This window comes from Lycorma delicatula, chromosome 6 (assembly GCF_047948215.1).
Source record: "Lycorma delicatula isolate Av1 chromosome 6, ASM4794821v1, whole genome shotgun sequence".
In the NCBI taxonomy this organism is placed as follows: Eukaryota; Metazoa; Arthropoda; class Insecta; order Hemiptera; family Fulgoridae; genus Lycorma; species Lycorma delicatula.
Genome location: NC_134460.1, coordinates 119,527,909 through 119,548,666, shown reverse-complemented (window position 1 = coordinate 119,548,666; position 20,758 = coordinate 119,527,909). Strand labels below are relative to the sequence as shown.

The 20,758-nt window shown below is 30.6% G+C and overlaps 1 protein-coding gene across 3 annotated transcripts in view; it reads left to right on the top strand.

The window, feature by feature from the left end:
* Positions 1-14,795, top strand: part of grp (serine/threonine-protein kinase grp) — a 56,970-nt gene extending 42,175 nt beyond the window's left edge. For 2 of the 3 annotated variants that reach the window (XM_075368451.1, XM_075368452.1), the window contains 4 exons: positions 1,703-1,915; positions 10,820-11,085; positions 12,574-12,708; positions 14,332-14,795. In XM_075368451.1, the coding sequence (XP_075224566.1) occupies positions 1,703-1,915; positions 10,820-11,085; positions 12,574-12,708; positions 14,332-14,553 (836 nt within the window). In that variant the 3' untranslated portion in view covers positions 14,554-14,795. The remainder of the gene's footprint in view (positions 1-1,702; positions 1,916-10,819; positions 11,086-12,573; positions 12,709-14,331) is intronic. The other variant, XM_075368453.1, reaches the window with a different exon arrangement.
* The last annotated feature ends 5,963 nt before the right edge of the window (positions 14,796-20,758 follow it).

The window sequence follows — 20,758 nt, the reverse complement described above, 5'->3', positions numbered from 1 at the left end:
ATTGCTACATTTGGTTGTCATGTTACAGCTAATCTGCCCTTGAGCAACATCATCATTGTTTTCTCTGAACTAATCTTCTTTTCTGTGATCTTGTGTTGCTAACTCCACAACCGGAGTATCTTGCAAGCCTGGGCTGCCCTGAATTAAATCTCAATTCTTAAATCTTATTTTAACCAACAAAAGCCAATCATGCACATACACGATGGGTGATACTGCATCCATCGGGTAACCTCAACTGCATTTTTTACCATAATGTATAAATGTGTTGTAGTGTATAATCATTTTGAACTGATATCCCCATCCCATTCTGAAAATGGCATAGCCATTCTCATGAAAAACAAAATTTACTGCCTGCCAAGCTTACTATGAAAAGTGAAAAGTAAAGTGGTCTCCTGTAAGCTATATCTTTACTCTGTTCATCACTGGAAACTGGCTTACAGTAAACATAATTATTTTCAAAGAATGATTTTTAACTAGTGCCACTTGTAGATGTATAATCTATATAAATTATGAAGTACATTTTATTGTGGTAATGTTAATGTCTAAAAAAGTAAATAAAAAACACTTTTTTTAAAAGTATTATCTATTACTTATAAGGATGTTGTGTGGGGTTTTTTCCAGTAGTAGTCTGCAGTTTACACAGGACATGGAGTGAACTGATAAGATCAAATCTTTGGATTTATGCAAATATTTTCATTTTACCTTCCATTTTTTAGAGAAATGTGATTTTTCATTTAAGAAAATCATTAAATTTCTGTTGCAAAACTGCTTATTAATCTGAAACGAGCATTTCAATGTTCCAATAGAATTTGGAAATAGTATCTCTTTTTCAAAGGCTTGCTATCGCATCAAAATATTTGACAATACAACCTAAAACTTTATGTGACGATTGAGATTCTTACTTAACATATGTGGTTTACATATGTAAACCACATATTCTAAAATAGTTGTTGAAACCAGAAGTGATATGTACAAAAAAAAAGCTAAAATTATATTTCCCAAGTTTTCCTTGATAATACAATTACATTTATTATAGTTAGAATAAGTTACTAATGCAGGAAGGAACAAACTTTGGTTTGGTGTATATTGAGTTTTTTTTTTATAATTTGAGAAATTATTGCAGTCATAAGTACATTTGCATTTTTTCATTTGCCAGAATATAGTTTTATATAAAAATTTATCTGCAGTAAAATAACTGAAATCTACCTATAAATGGCTGATTGGTATATGAATTTAGGTTGTACAATAGTCCATGATATGATATGCAGAAGTTGTAGCATTAAGTGACATGAATATGTGTTCAGTAAGTTCTGCCATATTTAGCCATTTACATGTTTATATAATTCGGATGATTGAGTATATTCATGTTCACTCAGGCATATGTTAAACCTTGTATCAAGTTAACATCTCTAAGCTAGGATTGGGAAAATTCAATGAAAATTAGCAAATAACACTAGTATTATTACTAGCTAGGTAAATTTATCAGGTAAGATTTATATATTATAAAATGTAAAGTGTTTGCATTGTTCAGTTTAGTAATTAAGAAAATCCCCACTAATTATATCCTATCACTTGTTAATTTCAGCATTATAAAACAAAGTTTTCCTTGGTTTAAACTCTTAAAGATGGGAAAATGATGTATAAGTAATCTTTGAATTTCAAAGAAGAGAATTAACATTCATTCAAGTTTTTCTTTTTTTAGAATTACCTTGGGATAAACCAACATCGGAGTGTGCTGAGTATTTATTATGGAAAGATAGCAACCAGTATGTTGATCATACCCCATGGTCTAAAATAGACAACACTGCACTGTCTTTAGCAAGACGGATGCTTATGCCATTACCATCTTCACGTTTCACTATACCAAAGATAAAGAAGCACAGATGGTTTAGTAAAAAAGTGTGTCGATCATTAGGTATGTGTATATTTTTCCAATATTTAAATAATATTTGTATCATGTTTATACTAGGTTTCTATATAAGCTTGGAATATCTTTGCTGACTTACAGTATGCTGTTGCTGCCAAAAAAATTCCTTTTATCCGCTTTAAATACATGCTGTTAAATTAATATTTAATCTGTGATAATCTTTAGATCATATTTGAACATCCTCCTTAAAAATGTTAGTTTTTTTTTCAGAGATAAATGTTGACTCTGGTACTGTTAAATTTTCTTAACAATATGCCTACTGAACAATTCTTATAGAATTGCTTTTCTGATTAATATCAATTTTGTGACTTAAATTGTGGAATGAATTAGTGATGTTCTGTAGTATGTGCATCACATAAGGAAGTTCTTATTTTAGAGCTAATCAAGAACCATTGATGGGGAAAAATTAAATTTTAATACTATGCATTAAAACTTTCACATCTATTTGATTATGAATGTATTTGAATTTTTTGACAAGGTTTCTATTTCAGTGAACAATTGTGCAGTTGAGATTTCATGTACAACATTAAAAATCTTATTGTAATAGATTAGCACAGAATAAAAAGGAATTGACAGCATCAGATTAGTCAAGTGACTGATTTGATGCTGATGATAGCGGGAGTTTTCAGCATTTGTTAACACAGCACTAATTTTTAAATTCTATTTATTTTCAGTGAAAAAGAAGCAAATTTACATAATTTTTGTACATAGTCTTCTCTTTAGGAATGAATTTTTCCCAGAAGATCGGCGGTTGATTTTTGATCTCACCATAGTAAAAAGAAATCGGCAGCCAGTTGCATCTAAACTGCTTCTCCCCATCATTTGCCTTCCAGAAGAGTTTCTTTGTGGCTCAAAGAAATGAAAATGATAGGGCAATAAAAATGGGCTGGAGCATGTTGGAGTGGTTCAGCTGCAGTATGGGGGCTCATGTTGTCAAGGAGAAGAATTTCTTCTCATATTGGTTGACCACATCTTTTGCAGCAGTAAGAAAGTTTAACCTCATTTAAAAGCTCACACTAGTGCACTGCATTGATTGTGCAATGAATTTGTAGAGTCAAATGTACCAATTCCAAAGCAGTATGATTTAAAAATGCTTTGTCTTATATAAACCTCACTGCAAGCCATTCGCACAAATGCTCATGTGCCAACTTCTGAAATATGTGGACCCATCAGGCAGATACTTTAAAAAACCTTGTGTCCTTCTTTTTATTAAAAATTGATTGCTCCCATAACTTATTCCAGTCGCAAGAAATTTTAGAAACTAGTCAAACATTCAAACTTGTATCTCCTTCCAACAGGCCACAAATGATTTGAATGCTTGTCGGTGGGTGATATCATTGTTCCAGTTTCAACCTCTATGGCCCTTCATATATTTCTTATACCTGGAAAAACTTGTGACCTTGACAGTTATGATTCCCAAACTGCCATCAATCTCTGCAAAATTATGGCTCCTTTTTTTTATAGCCTTATATGTGAGAAATTTGAAGTGTTGGCGCAGCAGAAGAGTGTACTTCTTTCTTGGACGTTGTGTGTAATCTACTGACAGGATACCTCAAGGCTAGCAGACTGCTCTCTGTACCCCCTAGTTCTGACATCTCAAATAGATACATATCAAAGTGGCAGTACATTTTATTCAGTATAAGAGATTTAAAGATTGTAAATAGTAATGTAATTTTAATACAGGATGATTCAAAGAAACTGGAAATGAAATAACGTTAATGAAAATTTATTTTTAGAAAATGAATTTTATTTCATGTAATTGTACAAATGTTGCCATTTTAGGATACATACATTTTAGTTTATTTTTTAAAGATGACATCTTCCAGGTGACCTCTTCTACGTAAACACTCACTAAGTCTCTTCGTTAAATTGTTCATGGTATGACGTAACATCTCAACTGGAATTTCCGCAATTGCTTCTCGGATCTTTGCCTTCAGTTCTTCCGTTGTAGCAGGTCTACTGTGGAACACTTTGCTTTTAAGGTGACCCCACAAAAAGTAATCGCAAGCTGAGAGATCAGGCGATCTGGGAGGCCATCTAATGTCACCATTTCGTGAAATGACACGTTGTCCAAACAATCGGCGTACAGCTGCCATCGATATTCGTGCAGTATGTGACGTTGCTCTGTCTTGTTGAAATCAGGCTGTGTTAAGAATCGGTTTCAAGCACAGCTACGTAACGAGCCGACGTCACTGTAATCGCAAGACCGTTGTCATCCTCAAAAAATAAGGGCCTATAACACCGTAAGATGACATAGCACACCACACGGTCACTTTCTGGCTGTGCAACGGACGCTGGTGTAGCTGCGTAGGATTTTCTTGTGCCCAGTATCTGAAATTTTGCTTGTTAACAAATCCACTGAGGTGGAAATGCGCTTCGTCTGACATCCACAGTTCGTGAACAAACTCTTCGTTATCATTTATCTTCTGAAGCATTACATTACAGAATTGTGCTCACACAACTGCATCGTTCGGTTTCAGTTCCTGGACGATCTGCAACTTGTATGGATGGAATTGCAAGTCCTTCACTAACATTCTTCGAACACTTGAATGTGGACTTCGTGTGACAGCATCTTGTAAAGCTTGAACATTCTGTGGTGTACGGACGGTTCACTCACGGCCTGGAGGTTTCTTTTTCATTGCCGAACCAGTTTCCTCAAAATTAGATATCCATGTTTTAATTGTATGTGCTGAGATTAAACACACGGTCGTGTGCCGTCCTAGATTAAAATGTTGCGAAATTCTGTACGCGCTCCCTTCACACTGTCATTGTTTTTGTAAAACGCTTTGATAGCAAATGCACGTTGTGCACCACTTCAAGGATCCAAGACAACTAAATAGCGGGTTAGGTTAGAAAGGCTGGTGCCACTTATCAAGTGGTACCAATCGCCCACGGCTATCAACACAACTTTCAAAATTTTCCGTTTCTTTGAATCACTCTGTATATGCTTGTGGCAAAAATTCAATTTTTTTTTTGTAGAAGTTTTTTTTATTGTTACAAGCATATGGATTTTTATATATATATATGGTTTTTCTCAGCATATTTTATGTAAAAAGCATTTTACTTTTCCTTTTAAGTTTTTAACCCTCTAACAGTGTGTATTGTATTTGATACACATTAAAATTCTGGAATCATCTCTATCATATCAGATACAATGCTACTTTTTTTTTATCATGGACCGTTAAAAAATAACATTACCTTTTTTTATATAATTCACATTTTAGTTCCACTTTTGAGTAGGAATTAAGTTTTATATTGAGAGAATTCTAAAATTCAGACAGTTATTGGTTTGCCTGACCATATTCATTATATATACTTATTGTTAATTTTAAATTACATTTAATTTAATGAAATACAGCCTTTTATTGTCTCTATTTTTAGAATAAGTACAATGTTTTCATTAATGTTATATAAAATTGTACAAATGAATAACATTGTCATTTTATTATTTTATTGTAAGATATTAGGTAAACGTGCAGTAAAACCTACCTGGGATAAAACTTGCAAGATACATATTATCTGTTGTACCCAAGAGATTCAGTATTCATTGCTTATCAAGTAATATTGAGATTTATTTTTAACTGATGTGAATCTTGTTCTATACTAAAAATTTAACAAATAATAAAAAATTATTTCACAACTCCTTTTTTTATGAAAATAAAAAAGCTGTTTTAAGTTTTCATTTATCCTCATCTACGAAGGTACATTAAAAACTATGCTGATACACTGATGTTCATCATTCTTTAAACTTCATGAAATTTGTATGGGTTTTTTATTAACATTGTGTATTGACAGTTATGCAATACCTAAAAAATATTTCACAGATCAGGGACATTAGAAGATAAAGTATGTACATAGTAAGAAATTCATGCCAGATTTAATTAAACCAGCTTTTGTAGGTTTTGCAGTTGAAGAATGCATGCATGTTCCACTAGTCTGGTAGCAACATATGTCCTTATTTTTACTAATAATTTTGTGTGCATTGTAGACTTTTATGAGGTTCTACTGTATTAACATTTGTCTTTAAAAAAAAAAATGTTATATGAATACTGTCAATCAAGATTTTATGTAGGTTTTTTTTTAACTTGTCCTGTAGAATCATCGTAGAACTTTATTGCAGTTAATTTCTGTGTCAGGTACTGAGTGACTCTGAGTAGTTTTAAGGATCTCAGTGGTTTCTCAGTGCCTTTCATAGAAGCTGTTTATTTCTTCTATATTTATTTTGCGCTTTGTCATCTCTCGGACTGCAGTTTTTATTGAATTTTCTTTTTTACAGAAGAAAATAAAATTATTTGAATTATTTCATCTGTAAATATTCTATTTATTAAAACTTAATTTAAACTTTTTTTCTGAAAGGAATTTCTCATTTGTTTATTTTTCTGTTAAAAGTATACATTTAATAATTTTAATGAAATTTGTTATACTAAAATTGTTCAGATTCTATTTTTTTATGTTCCTTAGAATTATATTTTTCTTTTAAATAAGACTTGAAAAAAGAGAACTTTCTAAATTATTGTAACATATACGAGGTGTGATCAAAAAATACGGTGAATGAATTTTTATAGCGGCAACTGCCGACGCTTCATCCATATGCTGTAATTAGTCCAATAGCGTGATCAACTGAGACAGGCAGGGACAAATTGTAACACGTTCGAGCTTGCCAGTCAGCAGCTAGAGTGAGGTTGTGTTTGGTCATGTCTGTCGCGCAACATGGATTTTGAACAACGCATTAACATTAAATTTTGTTTTAAGTTGCAAAAGAGTGCCAAAGACGTTCACGAAATGTTAGAATCGGTGTATGGCGATAATGTGGTAACTTTGAAGACTGCGTACGAGTGGTATGATCAATTTAAAGAGTTTGTTGAAGACGAGCAGTGTGCGCGACGTCCAGTAGCCTCAAAAGTTGAAAATGTGCAAAAAATGGAAACAATGGTTCGTTCAAACAGGCGAATGACTATTCGAGAGCTATCGGAAGACCTTAAAATCTCGTATGGATCCGTTCAAAGCATTTTAACTAATGAATTGCAAATGAGACAAGTGAGTGCTTCACCACGACAATGCGCTGTGTCACACCTCGCTTCTCATTCGTGAGTTTTTGGCCGAAAAAAGTGTTCCTGTCTGTCCACATCCACCATACTCACCGGATTTAGCACCATGCAACTTTTGGCTCTCTTCAAAAATTAAAACTGTGCTTAAAAGAAAATGTTTTGACACCATTGCTGACATTGAGAGGGCCACAACCGAGCAGCTGAAAGCCCTTCCGAAAGACGCCTTCCAGAAATGTCTCCCAACAATGGAGTCAACGTTGAGATAAGTGCATTGCTAGCCAAGGACAGTACTTTGAAGGAGATTAAATCGAATTCTATGTAACCTTATTACTTTTTTTAATAAAAAATTATTCACCGTATTTTTTTATCACACCTCGTAATTTATCTTATTTTGTAAAAATAAAGTATGAGTTATTGTACAGGTATAGTATGTATCATAAAATAGAGCATGTTTTTAAAAGAAATAGTTTTTATGCATTCAAGATTGTTCTTATCTTTGCTATTGTGATTTGTAATTTATTTTATTTTAAAAATTTGTATTACTGAATTTTGCAGACCTGTGCTAATTTGGAAACCTGTTGAAACAAGTCTGTAGTGTACTACACTTAAATGAAACTACTATTTTTAAAATAGATATCTGAAATTTCTACCTGTTTTAATAAAGTATATTCTTTCCTCTGTAAGCCTTATTCTCCCAATTTTCCATTAAAATTATGTACGTACAAAGTGTTTAAAAGTACAAAAAATAGATCTTACCTTTTGAGAATTTTTAAGCTCATTCCCACTAAATCAAATCTTCAAAAAAAAACAAAAACAAATTATTTTTAATACTTAAATTACATAAAAATCCTTGTGTATTGCTGTATTTTTTTTAACAAAGTTGTAGAATGATCTGAATGCCAGGAAAAACTTCAAACTCATTTTTTTTCCAGAAATCCTACAACTCAAAAATCCTACGAAAGGTTTTTTCTTTTGTGAGTGTTAATAAAATAATACTTTTTTTTTAAGTTGAAGAGAGGTTTGCTATAATTTTTCTTTACAGGAAATCTTAATTTATACTTTTTACTTGTACAGTTGTAAATTCATGCAATCCTGGTTTTTCGTGATTAGTTAAAATTATTACAATAAACTTAACTTCATTAACGGCAGAGGAACCTTCTAATGGTTATCTTAATAAGGCAAGAAAATTAAAATACAATTTTATAGTTATAGTATGTAAATAATGTATGTGGACATCAAAATGATGGTTGTTAACTGTATTTTAATCCCAGTATTTTATTCAACTTGTATTCAGTCACAATTAATTTTCACAATTTTTTCCCTTAAAGCTATATGAAACATCTGTAACAATCAAAACAGTTGTATAAATGAGGCAAGGCATATATAATATATAATTTTTTTTCCTCCACTATGTGCAGTATATAATAATTTACTCCTAAATATTACTCATAAATGTTGTTTGTATTTTTTCTAATGTATTGTGAAAATATTTTAATAATTTTATTAAATTAGGAGTTCTGTCTGTAATTTTAGATAGGCTAATTTTGTTATCTGTATTTTAAGTATTGTTTATAATAGTGACTTATTTTTACTCAAACCTATCTAAGAATTTTTTAGTTAATTTTCTACTACATAAGTTATATATAAACATGTGATTTCATTAAAAACAGTAACTGCAAAAACTCGCATTGTGTCTTGCTTGTGTCTCTGCTTTGGTTATGTAGCTGTATGATTTAGTTTATAGTTCATAAAGCTATATTACCAAAGCATTGCTGCAGGTTGTCTCGTCATCGACTGCGCATCAACTATATATTAACTTCACTTTATCACCTCTTCTCATCAGTGATGCTCTTGTCCTCTCTTTGGTGATCTAAGCTGTATGAGTTATTTGTACATCATAAAGCTAGATTACCGAAGTCAGGAAAATAGTATGAACTACATTTTTTATATTTATATAAATACATTGATATTTGTAACAATTTGTATATTTTAACTCTTAAAAGTAAGTTGTAATTGAGGAATGTTTTTAAATTGTTTGTTTGCAATATTGAATAATAATATAGCAAAATGTTTAGTTAGAATTTTTTAAATTGTCTAGTCATTTTCAAAATTTGTTATATTTTGAGAAGTAATCTTTCTTAAAAGTGAAATTTTTAAGAATGTTTGAAATTCTTTTAGAGATTACCCAACATTGAAAGTAGCACTTTATCCATAGGACTGGCCTATTGAACTTATTCTGAAAGTATTCATTTGTATATTCTTAAGAGTTGCTTCTTTTAGGATTATTTAAATCTACAAAGAGAAAAAAGTATTAACAGTGTGTCATTTCAGTTCATATTTCAGTATACCCTACAATTTTCCTTTCTTCATTCAGGAAAGTTGGAATCCTTTAAAATAGAAGTTTAATTTTTGGTATTTGTCACGTTACCAAATAAAAAATTAATGGGAAAGATAAATTAAAATAAAAGAACATTCAACATATTAATGTTGAATCAGAAGACCAGGCTAGCAGTTTCACTCCAACAATCTCTGGTTTTAAAATATTTTGTATTGTGTTTGTGAACTGTTTTTGATTTCCCTACCGTCTAAGCAGTTTTTTTTGTTTAAAATGCGATTGTTCTGTATTAGTTGATGAATTTTATTCCTGTCTGTAAATTTTTTATTAAAAAAATTTTGAAATTAAGTAAAATCAATAATTATATTGTAATATGATAGTGTAATATAACATTTATTATTGTTAAAATGACTCAATTTTATTGTTGTTCATTCACTGTGTATGTTTATACATTAGTCATTTTATTGATTCATCTTCCTTGTCCTTACATCTATGAAGGTTATAAAAAATTAATCTGTTAACATTAGTGGATAAAGTAAATTAAGCTTTTGAAAATTTTTTGTAAAGTTTCCTGTTGACAGTTAATGATTGTAATTAAATGCAATAAATGTAAGATGTTTAAATCTGGTTATATTTACAGAGGAAAATATAACTTAATGCATTATTTTACCTTCTATGGTGAGATAAAATTTTTATCATAATTTTTTGTTTTAACACTATTTATCCACATAAGTCCTTCCATTGCATGAAAGACCCAGAGGTTACTCATAAGAATAAGAAAGAAAAAACTAGAATATATACCCATTTACTCCTAGATCTACAATAAATAAAAAATTTGGGTATTAGTAAAAAATAAACAACTCTGTTTCACAGATTTATTAATGTGACAAGTGGATAAATAACTATGTATAATTGCAAAGCTTTGTAGTAGTTAGTCACCTTCACTCTTGCATCCACTCACAAATCCAGAATTGGTCTTTGTCCTCTGTTTAAATGATTTAAACCAAAACTGAAATGTACCGTATTTCCAGAATTTTGTTTCATTCTATGTATTTTGTTGCAAAATGGCGCTAATAATAGATACACAACAGTATTAACCTTTGTTCTCTTTCTCTAATAGTAAAGTAATAGTAAATAGTATTATAATAAAGTTCATCTTTGTTTTTACATGTGTACTTGTTATTGTATAATCTTTCATAGTTAGTTTTATATGACACTGACTTATATAGTAATATTCAAATATATTACATAATTTATGGAATAATAATCATTTGATCATAATAATATGATTCAAATAAGATCTGCACCCCAAATTTTAAGTAGAAAAACAAAATTCAAATAATGCTCTATATATTTGTTTTTATATAAATTAAATCAGCTTTTTAGAATTGCTTCCGATAATGGCTTTAAAAAATTATAATTCTTTTTGTACTAAATCTATGTTTAAGTTATAAACAATTTTCTGTTATTTCATTCTTGTTGTTTTTTTGTTTTGTTTTTTTATAAAAGGTTCTCATAATTCTGGTTTTGTTTCACCTCCTTCCAAACGGTTGCGATCATCTGAAATGTCACCGACCAAATGCAATAAAGTTGAAAAATTCAGTAGTTCACAGCCACTTGAACACAGTCATTTGGCAATTTACGAACATGATGGTAATAACTCTGTTTATGATTGTAACTTTAGTACCGCAGGATTCTCTTTCTCTCAGCCTACTCAGTTAGATGACCTTTTAATATCGACCCAATTGTTGTCAACACAGTCATGTGGAAGCCAGGCAAGTCATTTGATTTTTTATTCTATTTTTTATATTTTAACAAATGAAGGTTGTATTTCCAGTATAAATGTCTCTTTGTTTTTTTTTATAGTAGCGTGAAAAAGATTATTCAAAGTATGAGATTTAATTATGTTTTTACCTGATGCCGCTACCCATTCCTAGTAGGTTTATTTTCATTTAAACACACATCCATTATTTATTTTGAACTGGGAATATCTGAAAGATATTCCCAGTTCAAAATAAATAATATAAAGTGTAATTTTAAGCGTATGTTCATGTATGCTTAGACTTTATTAAAATAAATAACTAAATTATTATTATTTTTTTTTTAAGTATAATGTTTTTTTAAACTTTCTTCATGTTTTCAATACAGTTTGTTTTTAGCTTACTTGTAACAATTCAACATAAATCATAAAAGTAGTGAAAATTCTTAGTTTTATAAAACAGATTTTTTTTTAAGATTTCCTGAAATGAATACATATTATTTCCTTAATATAATTAATATATCTACACTTTTGTGTGATATATATTTAGTATAAAGTTTGTCCTATTTGAGAGGTAGTACTCTTTATTTATTAATTAAATGCTGTGGATGTGTGTGGGTGAATGGTGTAGTGATTAGTTTGGGGTTACATCTTTGTAATTTGGTTCAGTAACAAATATAAAGAGAGGAGAAAGCATTAGGTGTAAGCCCTATGAATTTAATTCTTCAGGTGTAAAGGTGTTAATTAAATACACATTGCTGAATTCATGCTAGATGAACTGTGCTTCTCATAGATTGCCATCATTAGATGCTTTTCAAGTGCTTTCACATTATAACTGCTGGGATTGATTAGTAGCTAATTACCAGTCAATACATTGAAATTTTTTTTCATGCAGAATAAAAGATTTTCTAGGTTCTAATGAAAATTATTCATAATCTATGAAAGATATTTCCTCCATGTATGAAATTAAAATAATTTACTGTAATGAAATGAATATGCAACACTCAGTATCTTTAAATTTCATTTGCATGTCAGATCACAGTTTATTTTAATTATTTTTCTATGAGAATTATTAGATTTTAATAGTGAAAGTATTACGTAGATTTTACAGTGTAGATGGAATTTTCATCACTAATTAGGCATTGAATACTTCAAAAAGGAAAATAATGTATTATCTTTACTTGTAGCAAGTTTTTTGCCAGTGCTACTTAGCATTGATAGGGGCCACATTAGATCTTTGTTAGCTGAAGTCACATTAGTGTGACTCAAACAAATTTTCTAATTTACTACATTAATTTTGTGTTTGTCATTTTATTTTTCAGTGTGTGTAATGTATTGTGCTTTTAAATTGAATGTATACATTTTATACTCAAATCGCTTAATTACCTAGAGATTTGATATAGGATGATTTAATTATATGTGAATTGCTTTAAATTTTAGCATTATGATTCTGCCTAATTAAACTTGAACACAAACAGTAATATGAAGGAATTTTTTTTTACAGCCCAATTCTTTGCAGAAGCTTGTACGACGTATGACTCGGTTCTTTGTATCAGTGACACCTGAAGAAGCTATTAACTATTTAACTATGGCATTGGATAAACTCATGCTTCCATTTAAAAACAATCCACCGTGTGGGGTGAGTTATTTGTTAATTTTGTTTCTTTTAATGTTAATTTTTTTGTAATTTTGTAGGATGAAATTTTACTAATGCAACACATCCTGCACTTACATATTCATCACATTATGTAATTAATTAAAATGGCATTTCTCGTCATAGGTCCTTCACTTCTCAAAAATGAAATGTAATCTAATCATTCATGAGTGTGTGCTAGGTGATAGTTATATTACAGCTAAATTTGTTGTAAATAAATCCAGGCAATTTGATGTTTGCTGATAAGATCATTGGCTTGTTTTCATGTTATGTTTAAGTAGCATTCAAGTTTTTGCGTAATGTTTTATTTTCATGTTCTAATTAAAATAGGATTAGCTTATGGTATGATCACTGTATGCCTTTGTGGTTGGTTTTGAGTCATGTAAGATTAGCTTGTAAGATCGTTTGTTCGCCTTACTGGCTTCTTTTCGTGTCGTATTAGTCTTGCGTTCTTAGAGTTTTTGCTTATTGTTTTAATTTCCCTGCTTTATTTTTTGTCTTAATAAAACAGGATTAGCTTAATAGTAAGATAGATTGTTGTGTGCCTTATTGGCTGGCTTTTTTGTCACGCTCATTGCTTTTATTGTTTCATAAAAGGTTACTGCGCATTTTATGTTCGTCTCAAGCATTCGCAATATTTTGTTGGTACATGTTGAGTATGTAAGGAGCCCTGTTGGTCATGAAGTTATGTCTTCTGGTGGTCCTGGGGTGCATAGGTTTTACTCCAAAAGTGGGGATGGTTTTAGTCTTGTAGTCTTCTGACGGCGGTTTGATAAGACCACCAATGGGACCCTGACGCTCCATGCGTTGCACTTCCCTCCCAAAAAAAAATTATAATTGTGAATATTTTTGTTTGATCGATAAACATGTTTGGAATTATACATTATAAAAAAAATAATGTAAAACTGTAAATGAAGGGGACACATTTCAACCCACATCAGAGAAGATTAAAGACTACTTCTTCAAAACTGTAGCATGATGAAAAAATTCAAAATGTATAAAAGTTGAAACTTCTCAATTAATAAGTAATATATTGATAAAAATCTACCCATACCGCCTCATATACACAGATGAATGCCAATTGGGACATCTCCATTAGGATTTAATATTATAAAAAATGGAACATATAGTTTAAAAGTTTTCTATTACATTAATTTTTGTCTTAACACTTAACTTTAGTAAAAAGACTGCCTTTTTTTATATGTTACTCTTCAGTTTAGTCCCAGTATATTTGTTTAAAAGAGATTAGGATGCCCAACTATGTGACTGGCACCTTATTCTATGATGGCATTTTTTTTTTTTTTTTTGTACAGCTGCTAGATAGAGAACTGTATTCATGACAGTTTTCCAGTGGAAATATTTTTTATGATTCCAAAAAAAAAGTTTAGTTAGTGTCTGCAATTGAAAGCTTGGGTATCCAAGTTTTCAAGTAATAACTATGTGCTGTGCTGTATTGTAAAAAATTTCATTTTAACAAATAAGCCATTGACACTTGAGTGAAAATTATGTTATGACAAAATATTTTTCAAGTTGAATAGAAATAATTTGCTGGATAATGTATTAATTAAATTAGATATATTTTAAACTATTAAAATGTAATTTTTTCAGGTAACTGTTACTACATCTGACAGACGAAAGAGTCCACTAGTATTCAAAGCAAACATTCTAAATATGGATGGACAGACTTTAGTTGATTTCAGATTGTCAAAAGGCTGTGGTTTAGAGTTCAAAAAACATTTTATAATGATTAAAAAATGTTTAAATAATATTATAATTAAAGGCAGTTCATTAGTTCCTGTACCTTATATGAACGTGGTAGATGAAATGTGACGAGTATAAATTTTGCAAGCTGTTTTGGTAATATTATATGAGATGGTTTTTTTTTCTGTAACTAATTTTAATAGGCAGAAAATAAGTTTTATGGATCATGTCAGTTGTGTAAAAATACTTCATTTTATTACTTAAATTATATGACTCATTTTATACTTGTTATCTTATATTTAATTCTGTTTTATGTTAATTTAATATTATGTTGTATATAGTTTCGGACATTAAACAGATAATAGTTTAAATGAATTTTTATTTTCTGATTTCCTGGATCTTCTTGCTTAACTTTTTTTAACAGTCAAAGAATAAAAAGTTAAATTAAGCAAATTATCAATTCTACATTGAAATATACATATAGGACAACTTGAAAGTTTTTTCTGTAAAACTGAAAAAATTCAATTTTTACATGCTGAAAAAATTTAGCATGTAAATCTTGTCACTGTTCAACTTTAACTGAAATGGCTGCCAGTACCTAATAAATAATTGCTGAATACTGAAACATAAGTACTTTTCCCAATTTTTGTAAATAATAAATAAATCCATAATCGTCATAGCAATTATAATACACAAGTCGCACACAACCACATTTCTGAGAAAGAAATGGTCATATTCTTTCTAGTCTAAATAAAACATTTTACATTGTATAAATGTAGTTCAATAAACATAGTTAAATTTGAACGTCGTTCAAATTGTATAATAAAACTGATTCCTTTGTGAATATAAAACAAAATAACTGACTTGGATGCCATATAAAATGATTTTGTAACAGCGTTTTAAAACTGACGCCATACATAACCAGTTCCAAGGCTACATTATCTGAAAAGGTTAAAGGATTACAGTATTCTATTTTTAAATATTCACAAGTAGACTTCAATAAGCTCTATTCTTTAGTTTTAAATTATTTGGCTATTATTAGTGAATCACTGTCTACATTTTGCCTATTATGTTATAATACAGTCTGTGATACGCACCTTATAGGGGTTATAATACGCTGATATTTATTTTCTCAAAATGAATATCAAAGTTTTAAAGCTATATAGTAATATTTCTCCAGTTTCATATGCATTGATTGTAATCAAATAGTTTTAGCTGTGCACAAGCTTATAAACTGTTTCCTATACCTTCCACTTGAAAGAACTAGTAGCAAAGATGGTAACCTCTACTGAAAGTATTCTGTGTTTTGCATTTTGCCAAGTGTGAATCTATAATACTGTTCAACATGTATTTTGTTGAAGTTACTTTATGATCCCCCGAGTGTTAATAACATTCCTAGTTTGTGCAAACAATTTGAAACCACTCGCAGTATTTGTAAAGGGAAGAGTACAGGATGGTGCCGAGTGACCAAAGATAATGTTGAACATGTAAGTCTTTTGTGCATAGTCCTAGGAAATTCATTAGAAAGGCTACTAGCCATGAATTAGCAATTCAAGTGACATCTCTGTAGAGGGTTTTTTAGGAAACATCTGCGTCCATATCGTTTACAGATTATGGTTTACATGGTAGCTTCACAAATGAAATGATGCACCGTGACAATGACTTCATGTCTTATTCAGTAATTCATCACTCATAATATGTATATCTGGGATCAGAAAATCCTCACAAAAGATTGCAGTGTGAACGAGACCCCCCCCACAAAACTAAATGTTTTTTGTCCATCCCGACAGCAAGCTTACAGGCTGTTTTTTTTCTTCACCTGAAAGTGTGAATCTTATTATGTTACAATTACAACTCTTTCCTCAGCTGCAATACAAACCATAGAACTTATTATTTGGCAACAAGATGGTGCGCTTCCTTTTTGGCATAATGCTGTATGTTACTGGTCGAATGAAATCTCCCCAATTACTGGATTGGTCACCGAGACCAGATGACAATGATTGTTTGCCCAGTCTAACCCTGTGCAATTTTCTTTGTGGGTTATGTGCCACTGTTAACCAGCTAACGTACCTGACTTGAGACAGGATTGAAGCAGCTGTCTCAACAATTACTGTCACATACTTTACAGAAGCTGCACTTGGGGATGATTTGATGGGGCAGGATCATGACTGATGTACAAAGAAGATGGTAACTCACCTAGTCTCTAGAACCATCCCTCATTCTTGGTGAATGTTGTCCATCCTGTTCCTTCTACGTGCATCACACTTTTCTCTTGATTCACAAAAAAGCACTGACCTTGTGTTGTGATAAAAATGTAATGAATTTCAGCCTCTTTCACACCCTCTGATCAGATAAATCGAGTCACTCCTCATTTTCCTTCCATGGTGCAAACTGCTAACAGAACAGATATGTTATAACTAATATCTGGAAAGCAAATGACGTGACTAATGATAATGACGATAAATGACGTGATGTTCTTATTTTGATCCCTTACATTACACCCAAAATAGTTTAGCATTTTTTTAAGTAGTAGAATCAAACTCACTGATCATACTCCTACACCCACTCCTGCTGTATATCAGTTGTTGACACATCAGTTTATTTATTCTCTAACATAGAAATTGTAAATCATTTGAATAAAATCATTATGTTAGAGAATACAAACTTGTTAGTGAAGTGTCACTTGACTAAGCATACTGCTTTCTGATGACATATCAGGGTTGAATCATGCTGCAATATATTTCCATCAAAAGGGTAAGTTTGTGCCCTCCTCTCTGTTCAAAACCATTTATAATGTTTTATATACTTCATTTATCATTAAATTAAAATATGTAAAATAGTGAAGAAGCAATACTTAATAAATGTTTTTGTACAAAAAGGATTCTGCATAAAACCTTCTGTGTTCCAAAAACAGTGTTATATCTACGAGAACCTCAGTAATTGCAAACAAACATCTCATTGGGACAAGATTATATTTAAAGTTTTCACATGAGCATTCTTATGTTTCACTGTTGTAAAGTGAATCTTTTTTCTTGATTAGTATTACTATTATTCATGTTTTTTTTAGTCAATGTTTGTAATATTTTATTTAATTCTATGGAACAAAAAAATTCTTAGTTTTTAATTTTATTTGAAAAATTTGGTTGTTTGCATAGTAGGTTGATAAGCATTGATTTCAGTTTTATTGATCAATTGTTGACTAAACATTTTCTCAGTGCATTTGAAAAACATTTTATTTAAACAGTTTTATTAAGTAAATTTGTTACTATGTTAGGACATTTTAATAATCATTTGATGTCGAACTGCAGCTTGTCTAGGAATCTTACGTAATTGTCTTCAATTCTTTTAATTTGAAAATAAGGTGTTACAAGCTGTGTGTAAAAAAAATTTACTTACCTGAAATATGATTATTAATTACAGTAGTGTGAAATTGAATTACTTGATCCATTTTTCTTTTTATTATATACCGGGTGGAGCATAAAGACCCACATTTGGAGAGGTCACTGTTCAGGCTGTAGTGGGAGTAGAAAGGTGAGGTAGGTCTCATGCGGTTGGTTTGCCTCAACAGTTTTCATTACCCATCATAAGTTGGACCAGTGATCATTGGGGCTTTGTTGTTGAAGCATATTATGAGAACAACCAGTCTGTGTTAGCAGCACAGAGTGTTCTGTACACACTTCGCACTCTGTCAAAATGCACCCGTGCCAGATTGGAAAATAATTATTCTATGAATTTCTAACCTTGGGCAACTGGATCCACAGCAAAAAGAAAATCACCTGGCTGACCTAGGACAGTTAGAACACCAGAAAATAGGGCACAACCTTAATATCATCATCCATTCAGCAATCGCTAAAGCATGCCACGGCACTGGAGATATCAGTTCGGAGTTTGAGGAGGATTCTGCATGCCGATTTAAAACTGCATCTTTACAAGATTATGTTAGAATTGAGAGATTATGCTAATCGTAAAGCCATACGTGTGGAAATGCTGGAATAGGTTCCTGTTGCAGCTGTTATTGTGAATAGCAGTGAGGCCCACTTCCATCTGAGTGGAGGCGTAAACGAGCAGAATTTTCGCTATTGGGCTGAATGTAACACTCATGAACTCAAAGAACGACTGGTTTTCATTTTTTATACCTCTTCAAAATGTGTGGGAGATGTTTATACCCCACCTGTGTATACACCTATTTTGACATTTTTTTAACTAAAATACAGGTAAAATAGTCTTATTTATTTTATCTAGATCATTCATACTAGTAAGAAAAAATTATTAGATTTTGGTATAGATTAAGATAATTATTATATTTTCTGTATTACATTTAGTTAATGCCCCTTCATTCTTGTTTATTTGTTGTTAATGGTTATACGTAACTTTAATTTTATATATTTATTTCCTGTATTCAGTAAATTGAGGTTCTTGAAAAGGACATTGCTTGATTGTTGATCTGTTCATTTATGATTGTTTTATTGTTACTTTTTAATTTGTTGATACTTAAAATGTTCAATGTGTTAATGATTAAAATGTTCATACTTCTTTCTTTAATATAATTGTGAATTAATTTCATTGATTCTTCCATTTTCATTGAGGGTATGTCCTTTTATTAAATGCATTGGAAAATTAGAATTTTTTTTTTTTCATGTATTCGCTATATCTTAATTATAATTTTCTTCCAGTTTTACATTTTTTTTGTATATACCAATATTGTTATAGAGTATTATTTTTATATTATATTTACTAAAGAATTGTTAAAGAGTAATTTCTTTTCCTGTAAATGTTAATTTGCACAATTCATTTATAATTTCATGGTTTCATTATAATTTGTTTTAATATCATTTCTTTTATTTCTGATCATTGCTATTTTATACCTGTATTTTCTGCTGTATGAAAAATTGTTTTTAACTCTTTGTAAGGCTTGTTTTTTTAAAGGTAATTTATATAGTTTGTTATTCATGTATCTAAAAGCTGTTAATTTATGCCCCAAGGGTGATTTCGGTTTATAAGCTCTGATGTTAAAAAATTAATAGTTTGGGTTTTTTTTCTATTGTATATCTGATGTTATGATGAAATTTGTTCATTTCTTCCACAATCTTTCTTCGTTATAAATTTCTTTTTTAATTACTAATTGTCATCCATGTACCGAATATATGTTGTAAGCAACTGTATTTTTTTTAATGATATCTGGTACATTTTATCCATATTCTAGGAATACTTCACTTAGTGTTGCTGATATTGGGTTGCCCATGCCTAGTCCATCCTTCTTCAACAGAGATTTAAAAGTACCAGAACAATAAGTTTTGACAATGGAGTTATTCCAAAATATGTCAACATATAATAAAAGAATGAAGCTAAAAAATTTAACAGTACTCAACGTAGAAATTGAGCGTAGATATTCTTGATTAGTTTAATACTTTTATGAAATATATTTTGCTTATTCTTTTCTGAATAAATGGATTAAAAATTATTTTACTTCAAGAATTTGGTTAACAAAAGGAATTTCAATTTCTTCAGGAAAAGATACATGTGAAGCTGAAAGGCTTATTTGCAAGGGTTGATAAAAAATCGCGGAGTTTTTTCTTAAAAGATCTTTATTTATTCACCAATACTGATTTTGTCACCTTCAATCTCATTTTCAGATATAATACATTTGTTCCAGCACTTTTTCCAATTTTTGAAGCACCTCTGGAATGCAATTTGCAGTTTGGTCAGGGCCAGATTTTGACATGGACCCATGCCCAGGGCAGCAAATTTGGATTTTTTTCAAAAAATAAATTTTGCACATTTACTGCTGACAAAATAAAATGTTGAAAACATGTCCTTTTCAAAGTAGTTGTTAAAACATTATAATTGTAGCAGATCGGTTGTAGATAATATTTTTGCCAGCAAGCATGGGAAGTTAGTAAGTGTTTGATTGGCTATAAATTTATTGGAGAGAACGGCAGCAGGCAATATACTGTGTGGTAGCACAGCACCATATATAGAGGGTGATACTGTCTCCTTACACCTGAACGGGGCATCACCACTTCAAGTCTAATTGCTTACATTTGACAAGCCAAGTGCCTCAACTAACCAGAATAATTACTGCAAGCGCTCAAATCTGTTGAAGTTGACAATCTGTTGTGTTGTCATCATTATGCAATTACGATTTTCCTACTATTCTGCTGTTTCAGTGAAATTTTTTGTTGTATGTAAAATATTTGCAATATCTTTTAAAAATGTAACTTGCTTCAGTTTTTGTAGTACATTCTATTGCATATATTTTCTAAGTACTCAACGTTTAGTATACTTTTGGTTTAAAATGGATGGATGCAAAAGGCTTAGGGGTGCTAAATATTGA